The sequence below is a fragment of the Zea mays genome, chromosome 5, assembly GCF_902167145.1.
Source record: "Zea mays cultivar B73 chromosome 5, Zm-B73-REFERENCE-NAM-5.0, whole genome shotgun sequence".
Taxonomy (NCBI): Eukaryota; Viridiplantae; Streptophyta; class Magnoliopsida; order Poales; family Poaceae; genus Zea; species Zea mays.
Genome location: NC_050100.1, coordinates 32,710,445 through 32,720,749, shown reverse-complemented (window position 1 = coordinate 32,720,749; position 10,305 = coordinate 32,710,445). Strand labels below are relative to the sequence as shown.

Here is a 10,305-nt window from a genome sequence, read left to right as displayed (position 1 = left end):
TCTCTAACAAACTACGATTATGTCCATGGTTGAATCATGATCCAATAGATCAGAACTCTTGCACCTAAGGCTTGCTTTGTATGTCGGTCATTGCCCCATATATGTTCTAATTAGCCACCTATTATCTTTTCAAAGACTCGCTTTATTCCAAAATAAAATCTATTTTCGAGAATTGATGAATTCATACAATACTTGATGTATGTGTTTTATATATATGTCTAAATTTATCATCATTTATTTGAATATAGACATACAAATTAAGACCTAAACGGGCAAATAGTAGCTACTATTTTAGGACTGAGTATGTCATAAGTGAGTATTATTATAAAGAAACTACTCCAAACAAGTAATATAATAACAAAATTACTCGTTGCCCACCCCTGCCCTCTCTCCTTTATCGTCCCCTCTATGGAATCAGAGAAGTTGCCCCGCCCCACTGCCTCCAGCTCGCTACCCACCGCAGCCGCTCTGTCCCCGTCGTCCGCTAATTGGAACCATAACCCCCACGGTGCTAAGAGGAAGACAAAAGCGACCTTCGGCCCATCTCTGGCGCCGCCTCGCTCCTTGTCCATCGAACTTCCAGTTCGTCCACTGCCCCCTACCCCCTTAGGCCACCGGGCATGGAGGCCCTCCGCCGAAACCCCAACGATTGCCGCGTTGTCCACCGCCTTCGGTCTGTCGCGAACTAAATTTTGGTTTAAATTGTGAAGTATACGAAGTGATTAAGGAGTGTATATTTCCTTTGTATAAACCTAAAATTGGGTTTTAGGTGGTTGGATTTGGATAGGAGCTCAATTGGAAATGATCTTATTGCACTAAGCGTGATAATGGTCTAGCATTGTGTTTCTCCATGGTACAAGAACACAACCATCACAGCACCTCGCTCCCAGTCTAAAGACCAAGAGACTTGCTTGCGTGTTTGCACTTAAGGGACTTATTTGCTTTGCTCCGTTCCAATCCTACTTTATTTATTTGAGAAGTGGCAACACTGTCCTCCGATTGACAGTTCTATCTTCCACAAAAGCACAACCATCTCGTGCTGCTTGAGAGGTGTTTGATGAATTGCTTCTAAAGTAGTATTTATTTCCAATTTAGGGCCTGTTTTTAGCTAAATTTTAGCACTTGAAAATCTAAACATGAGTGCTAAAAGTGAAGTGCTAAACTTTAGCATTGAATAATAATTTAGTTCCTGAAGATATGCTAAACTTTAGCACATTTGCAAAAGTTTAGCACATGAGATCCAAATAGGCCCTTAATAAAGGAAGATTATAATTCTTTTTGCATAGGATTGATCAGGCTTAAGTTAGCATTTAGTGTTGTTGCTTGCCATAGAGATATTTTGGCGGCTGCTTTTGCAAAACGCAACACTACAGAAAGATGAATATTCTTTCATTAGGCAGGAGACAAGGATATAATTTAGGAGATTTGGTTGTGGCAGTATAGGTGGCTCACAGATGAGAGTTTTATTTGGGTCTCATGGCGATGGTTCATTGAGAACTTGGTCTTCCAATGGGAGCATATGACTTGTGCTGCTTCGTATATTGGGTGCATGCACCTAACTTACCTGAAGAGCTGTTGTTTGGATTTATGTCAAACTGATGATTGGTGAAGGTAAATAAGATGGTCGTGGGTTTATGTTGTGTGGTATTACAATTGTTGGTTAAGTATGTAACATTTTATGAAAGAGAATAATGTCAAAGACATGTCTAGCAGGCCAGAACATCTAACCTGTTTTGTCAATGACCCTCAAGCCGAAAACCTCTGTAGCTCTTATTTATCGACGTCAGAAGATATTATTTGGTATGATGCCATGATTAAATATGTTTTTATCGAACGCGCAGTAGAATGATTAAATATGTTGGGAACCCTAGTGGTTACAATTACAAGTTTATCAATCCGCTCCATCGATTGTCCTTTTATCATTGCTGTAGAGAATAAAAATGATTGTAACCAAATGGCCAGCTGCATGATTGTTTGTGCAAATCTGAAGCAATGTTATTTGAATGTACAATAGCATCAGCGTAACATTTTCATTATTGTTTTAATCATAAATAGATGCTGCTACTTCATGGGAAATTACATGCTTGGCCTAATCTGTCAAATTTTTTTAGAATGCTGAGGACAACGAATATCCGTTGGATGTGTCGCCAGCACTGGAGTTTGTCATAACAGAAAAGGATATTACTGGTACAGGAGCTGACTCGACACTTGTTGTCTTTAATAATGAAAGGGGATTTTCGGCAGCAAACATTGAATCCATATGTAGGATTGGCAGGTCCACTAAGAAAGGGAATAGACATCTTGGCTACATTGGTGAAAAAGGTACTTGTGTGGCATGAGAGTTAACTTTTGGTGTGGACTTTGGAGTACAAAAATGTCTGTTGCCTATTTTGCATTGGGTTTATGCAGGAAGCATCTTCAATGATAGTAGAACTCAACATGTCTGTTCCATTCTATTTTTACTGTTATCTGAAATAGAAAATTTGTGGATGGTTTGACCTTTGGGAGTTCTACTAATACTTGAATTTATTAGGGTTTATTTAAGCATTTTCACCTGCCAAATGGTCTTAAATCTGTCCCTTGAATTTTATATAAATTAATTCTACTTGAATTATCTTACTGCCATCTTTTCTTTTTCTTGAAGACATGAGAGCTGTGTTTGTGTTATACAGAGAAAAAAGAGGAATAATACTGTACAAGGCAATCTGCTTAGCATACTGATGTCTTGAACGATGATTTTTCCGTAACAGTAATAATTTGCGATTCTATAATTTCATGGAATTTGTAGTTCTATTGTAAGGTGCTGTTTTTTAGAAAACTAAGGACATGCATCATGCATGTATAGTGTGGTCCTTCTGCTTTATGTTGTATTTCTAGTGTTTTAAGCAAAGTAGCTAACAGTAAGCTTTCATTCAGGTATTGGTTTCAAAAGTGTATTTCTAGTTTCAAGTCAACCACACATATTCAGCAATGGATATCAGATAAAGTTCAGTGAAAAGCCTTCAGCAGTTTGTGATATAGGATATATTGTTCCTGAATGGGTTGATGGGAAGCCAAATATTGATGACATAAGAACAGTATATGGCCCTTCTAGGAGCCTTCCTACAACTGTTATTATCTTACCTTTGAAGACTGATAAGATTCTTGCTGTGAAGAAAGAACTTTCTAGCACGCATCCTGAAATTCTTTTGTTTCTTTCAAAGATTAGGCAGCTCTCTGTCAAGGAAATGAACAATGATCCCAAGGCCAGTAAGATCAGCCAGATTTCGATCTCCAGTGAAGTGGACTACTGGTCCAGCAAGGACATAGATGCAGAGTCTTACACGCTTCATTTAGCTATGCAGGAAAATAGCAAGGGGGAAACAGAAGAGTGCACCTATTATATGTGGAGGCAAAAGTTTGCTGTCCAACCAGACTGCAGAATTCAGAAAAGGATGGAAGTTGATCAATGGGTAGTTACGTTAGCATTTCCTCATGGACAGAGACTAAGCAGAGGAGCAAAATCGCCTGGAGTATATGCATTCCTTCCTACAGAGATGGTCACTAATTTGCCCTTTATTATTCAAGCAGATTTTCTTCTAGCTTCATCCCGAGAGTCCATTTTATTTGACAGCCAATGGAATCGTGGTATCCTTGAGTGTGTACCTTCTGCTTTTATCAATGCTTTTGGAGCTCTCTTGAAATCGTCAAGGGATGCCCCACATTTTGCGCTCCCACCCATTTTTAGGTTTCTGCCGATTCAGGAATCCTCAATATCGCTCTTTGATAGTATCAGGCTGTCCATAAAAACCAAAGTTCAAGCTGAGGATATAATGCCTTGTGAACCATGCACTGCACAGAAGGTCTTCTGCAAGCCCGCTGAAGTCTCTCGCCTGGATAGTGCGTTCTGCAGAATTTTGAATTTGGCCCAGAAGCAAGGGATTGGTCTGCAGAATCTATCTTCGTATGGTACTTTTGTACTAAGCTCCTACCTTGACAACCTTGAGTATGATGATGTATTAGAATTTTTAGGTGTTGGATATGCCAATAGAGAATGGTACAGTAAGTGTATTGATGGATTAAACCTTGTGAAAGAGGCATCAGAAGAAGTGTACCTTCAGATCTTATATTTTGTTGCTGGAAATTGGAAAGTGTTTTCTGGAACAAGTATGATGCTTATATCTCTCATAAAATATGTGGATGCCAGCGGCCAATTGTCATGTTCCAGTGTGCTAGCAGCACAAAGGTCTTTAAGGTTATGCACAACATCTAATTTGGATGACTTATCAGATTTCTGAATGAGAATAACAAGACTCCACATGTCATTGAACAAATGAAAAATGGCTGCTGGGTTAAGACTCTTATTGGCAGAAGATCACCATTAAATGCAATCCTATTTAATTCAGAATGGGAGAATGCCTCGGCCATCAGTATCTTGCCTTTTATCGATACAGCCTTCTATGGGGTTGACATAACTGATTTCAGGTCAGAGCTTAGGCTATTTGGAGTTGTTGTTGACTTCAAAAGAAATTATCAGCTGGTGGTTGATAACTTTCGGTTCTCTATAGATACAATCACTCCTGGTGCCACAATACTAATGCTCAATTGTATTCGATATGTTGAGGAATGTCATGATTTTGTAGAAAGACTGAAAGATCTCAGATGGGTGAAGACTAATGTTGGCTTCAGAGCTCCTCACGAAACATTCCTTATTGATGATGACTGGAAATGTCTTTTGGAGGTCATTGACAAGACACCATTGCTTGATCTGGAATTCTATGGGGATGAAATCAAGCTGTACAAAGAAGAGTTATGTAAAACTGGTATAATCGCTGGCTTCAAGGAAGCAAGTAAGAAAATAGTGTGTCATGTCAAGAAACTTGTAAACACTAGTATTACAAAAGAGCTGGCATTTGCACTACTAAAATGCTACAGTGACCTAACCACCAGGCATGGGAGGTTACCTGTTGCTCTTGCGAACTTCATGCAACATGAGAGATGGCTGCATACAACATTTGGTTTCAGGTCTCCGAAGGAAGCAATTCTTTTTAGCTCAGAATGGGAGTCTATTGCTTTAGTCTCTTGCCTACCATTCGTTGATGACAGCGATGCACAGTATGGCCTTGGGAAGGAGATTTACTGCTACAGTAATGAACTGAAGGCCTTGGGTGCCAAAACTCGACTAGAACAGGGTGCAGCATTTGTCATTTCGGGGCTCCGTATTCCAACTGATCCATCAGCTGTGACTCCACAAGCTGTTATTTCATTGCTAAAATGCATCAGAATTTGGAGACAAAACGGATCTGATCTACCTAAAAGTTTCATGAGCGCAATCAACTTGAAGTGGGTTAAGACAACTGCAGGTTACCGCCATCCAAACGGTTGTGTCCTCTTTGGTTCAGTGTGCTCTTCTCATGTTTACAGGGATGATGGCCCTTTCGTAGATGAAGTGTTTTATGGACAGGAGCTAGTTTCATATGAGAGTGAGCTGCAAAAAATAGGAGTTAATGTGGATCCCAGAGCTGGTTGTGCTTGTGCACTGATGGCACAGCATCTCAAAGGTCTCTCTAATGCTGATGCAATCTCAAGGATTTACTCGTACTTGGAGGTATACCGCTGGAAGCCTCGATTCACCAGTGATGACTGGATTTGGATACCTCATGCAGCTAATCAAGGACAATGGGTCAACCCTGCCAGTTGTGTTCTTTATGATACTCACGGTCTTTTTGGCTCTCAGCTCTATGTTCTGGTGAAATGGTACAGCAGCAAATTGCTTCGATACTTCAACACGGCTTTTGGTGTGAAGCATCGTCCAACAGTCAGTGATTATTGCAAGCTCTGGAGTATGTGGCAGGGCTCAAACTCTACACTGACACAAAAAGAATGTGTTGCCTTCTGGGAATTCTTTGGCAAGAACTGGAGCACTGATATGGGGAAATTCATTGCTGGGTGTGTCGATAAGGTTCCTGTTAGTTCCGGAGACCAGATCTTGCTACTTGAGAAACAAGATGTCTTTATTCCCGATGATCTACTACTTGAGGATCTTTTCAAGAAGCAGGCTCAGAAACCTTTGTTTGTTTGGTATCCTTCAACTAGTTTGCCTTGCTTGTCTCCTGCTAGATTAAATGATATCTACAGTAGCATTGGTGTTCAGAAGATATCAAAATCTGTTGTCAGCAATCAATACGATCACTTGGAAATTGAATCTGTCACCCTTGTTCATAAGGGTACCGTAATTAAACTTGGCTTGCTCAAAATTGTCCTGGCTTTCCTTACGGATCCTATCCTTGACATTTCTGTCGAGAAGAGGTATGAAATGGTCACAAGTCTCACAAATGTTGCTGTCTACGAGACAAGAGGGCCTCTCAATGTGAGTTATCAGGTTGGACTTTCCTCGGGAAGAAGCTTGCATGTTACATGTGCAAGGTTTTTCCGTTGGGAGAGGGAGAGCTCGAGGTTATTTGTGACGGAGGCTGATGAACCAGGATCAATGACCTATGCAATGAAGATGGAGTATGCATCATGTTTTGCTGAGGAGATCTCAAAAGGATTGTTGTCGGAGAATAAAGAACAGATTCCAGCTCTTGCTGAACTCGTGAGGACTGGGTTCTTGCTGGAATTTGATGTTCCTGCAGTTCAGATTTTGTTGAATTTGAAGAACCTACGACTGTTTGAGCAGGATGAACAATTTCTTTTAAAGCTTTCACAACATTGTGACGATGGACTAGGTGGTCCTTCTCCTTCCTATGTATGATCTCTCTCTCTTTCTCTCTTTCACACACATTCTTGCTGTACCTGTAACCTCAACCTACCTAAATATTATCCTGCAGATTAATATAATAGTTTGCTATTTGAGGGTACTGTGGGATTTTGCCAAGAGATCAACATACTGATTTAGTTGCATCTAAGGTTATGAAGGTACTGTTCTGAACCTCAGGTGTAAGGACAAATTAAGATGTTCATCCTGCTGATTCATGCATATGCTTAATTGCAAGTGTGTTTCTGATAAATTGCAGGATTCATGGAAGTGCGTTCATATGTGCTCTCCGGCAAATGCGTCTCAAGATACAATTGCAAAACATGTCTTATGGTGTTCTTGCTTAGCTTCTTCTATGTATTTTTTTGGTTTGAACTATTATATTATTCCAGTGGTTTTTATGTTAATTATGAAGCGTGGTTTGAATATCACAGTATTTGATATATTCGTACTTATACTTTTTTATTAGCTGACAGTGATATTTTACGGTATGGAACTATGGATACTTTTCGTGGTTTGTTTTTCTAAGTGAATGTTTACTACTTCAAAATTGACTATCATTGATTGGTCTAAATCCCTCGTCACTAACACAGTGGTAAGGTTTGCTATCGCTGCCGGTTGACCACGTAACCCGACAGTGATAGATAATAAGAAATAAAAATATATATTCAACCAAGGACTAATTGGTAGTTGACATATTTTCTTATTTTCTGTTTATTTCGTGACTAATTGTTCTTCACTGTTTTACGGAGACCAATCTTAGCACAATTTCTATGAAAAACATATAAAATAGAAAAAAACAGAGTTTAATATTAAACAGAGTTTAATATTGACGATGACATTATGACAACCCTAAAGACATATAAAATAAGAAAGGCTTAGCGAAGGCTGAATCGAGGAAAACTATAGTAACGGTTCTAACTAAGGTTGGCTCTAAGAGTAACTCCAGTAGTTCTTAAAAAACTTCCTAAATCAATAATTTAGGTAGTTAACATGAAAACTATTCTCCAACAGTTCTCTAAATTAACTTTCTAAATTTAACAACTTGTCATCTAACCTCATTTTCCCTCTACATTTGGCAACCATTTAACAACTCCCTAAACAAAAATGTTGACTGCATTATATAGTTTTTGTGACTTTTTTTAATATGGATAAATACAAAACAAAATTACAACCTATATTTAGAGAACTATTGGAGAACTCACATTTTTTTACTCTAAAAGCCATTTAGCAACTTCTTAAATCTGTGATTTAGAGAGCTAAAATTTACATAACTATTGGAGTTGCTCTAACAACGTACTCTAAAAGCTCAGTACCCTAAATATAGAGGATCAAACGGTCCTCTACACCCTCCAGTGGCGTCCTCTAAATTTAAAGGACGCTGCTGGATTCTCTATATATAGAGTTTCTCTAAACGATCCTCTATCCATTTGATCATTTGAATATTTTAAATAACCGGTTTAGCAAAACTAAAATATGCAAAATACATTTGAGAGTACGACAAATACGTATGTACAAAAATAAAAAATAAAAATGTCTCTAATATAGGTATTTACGTATAGAGGATGTGATTTAGAGGACGTTGTTGGAGAGGAAGGAGATATAGAGGATGAAAGCTTTTAGAGAAAACTGTAAATAACGGATATAGATGATGGACATAGGGGACGTTGTTGGAGATAGCTTTAAGAACCCTAAAGACGTTTGGACGGGAACCGAAGAATATTTAGTATCGGTTCTTAAAAAGAACTGATACTAAACCCTTTGAAAAAATCTTGGTGTGACCTTCGGTTCTTTTTAGAAACCAGTACTAAATTAATTTGGGCGGGAACTCTAAACATTTAGGTGAGAATAAAAAATAGCCTTTTATTATTGATCCTTTGCTAGAACCAATACTAAAGCGTCTCTATTTTTGGCAGTTTGAGGATCTTGAGTATCAGTTGGTGTATCCAACCGGTACTAAAGAGTTCAATTTTAGTACCAGTTTTTTGGTAGAACAATTGTACGAACTTGAAATTCAGTACCGGTTTTAAAACGACCGACGAAAGCCTCATTCTTCAGTGGTGAAAGTAGAATGAACAAATGACTTTGAAGGTGGTTAAACTAACAAGGAGAGGAAAAATTTAAAGGGTTAACACTATAAAATCTATACTCATCTTAGGCTCATAAATAGATGGCATTTTCATCTTTGTAAACGGAGGACATTATGAGCTGTGAATTAAAGTTAAAGGGGTCCATATGGGAGGAAATCTTTTGCTATTCAATTTTAAATAGCAATAGATTTCCTCACACATGGATCTCTGAATAACAAGATATTTCTTCACACGTGGATCTTCTCCAATTTTCTTGTCTCCAAACTAGCACTATGTGTTTTTTAAAACAGTATTTTGGATGACCATACGAGTGAACTGCTGGACACGGTGAAAGGGAGGTGGCCTCAATATTTCCTATAATCGATTTTGGTTGATGTCCATCACAAACCATATGGACTTATTAGTTTGCCTAATGTATATTTTTCTCAGGTGCATAAAGTTCACATAAACATACAAAGAAAATGACCGTGGAACAATTCTACAAGTTTGGAGCAAAACAGACTTGCTGCAGCCAGTGGCGCACCGGACAGTGTCTGGTGCCCTAGCTGGAACACTTCGCGAACTGGCCTCTCTCGAGTTTTCTCAGCGGTCATCCACAAAAAATCATCGGATTGTCCGGTGTACCACCGGACTGTCCGGTGAGACAATGGAGCAACGATCGAATGCACAGCAGTCTGACCGTCAGAGGTCAGAAGACAGTCTACGATGTCAGATCGTACCGGACTGTCCGATGCAGCAAAAGGACAGAAGCCTTCAACGTCAACAACTCCAAACCCCAACGGTCGGCTGACGTGGCGCGCATCGGACAATAGTGAACAGTGTTGTGTCCGGTGCACCACCGGACTGTCCGGTGTGCCCATCGACAGCAAAGTCAGCCAACGACTAGAATAGTGGTTGGGGCAATAAATACCCCCAACCACCACCATTCAAGCCATCCAAGCATCCCACTCTCCTCATTCGCTACAAGAGCAAAGAATATACTCCAAAGACACATTCAAAGCCTCAAATCCTCTCCAAGTGCCAAAATCAAGTCAAGTGATCTAAAGTGTTTAGTGACTTGAGAGAGGGTGATTTGTGTTTCAATTATTGCTCTTGTTGCTTGGTTGCTTTCTTCTTCTCCTTCTAATCTTTCCAAGTGTTTTGTAAAGCAATCAAGAGACACCTAATTGTGTGGTGATCCTTGCAGGGTCTTTGTGATCCATGAGATTAAGAAGAAGCACTCGACCGGTCTAGGTGACCGATTGAGAGAGGGAAAGTGTTGAAATAGACCCGGCCTTTGTAGCCTCCTCAACGGGGAGTAGGTTCTTTAGAACAGAACCTCAGGAAACAAATCGTTGTGTCCACTTGTGTTGATCTTCGCCATTCTATTTGTTTTTTCCTCTCCTCTCTCTCTCTCTAAAATTCTCTTTCTCACATCGTTTTGAGTTTGCTCCCAAAATTATCGGCATTGATTGAACAACTCATAAGCAAGAAAAACTA

At 39.3% G+C, this 10,305-nt stretch overlaps 1 protein-coding gene across 2 annotated transcripts; it reads left to right on the top strand.

Moving 5' to 3' along the window:
• Positions 1–378: 378 nt before the first annotated feature.
• LOC103628112 (uncharacterized) lies at positions 379–7,253 on the top strand. 2 transcript variants are annotated; one of them, XM_020538303.2, is made up of 5 exons: positions 386–673; positions 2,112–2,322; positions 2,917–6,727; positions 6,810–6,897; positions 6,996–7,253. In XM_020538303.2, the coding sequence occupies exons 3-4, from the start codon at positions 4,313–4,315 to the stop codon at positions 6,870–6,872; spliced, it is 2,478 nt and encodes an 825-aa protein (XP_020393892.1). In that variant the 5' UTR covers positions 386–673; positions 2,112–2,322; positions 2,917–4,312; the 3' UTR covers positions 6,873–6,897; positions 6,996–7,253. The 2 variants fall into 2 exon arrangements, with proteins under 2 accessions (XP_020393891.1, XP_020393892.1); XM_020538302.1 differs by having other exon boundaries at positions 379–2,322.
• Positions 7,254–10,305: the final 3,052 nt, after the last annotated feature.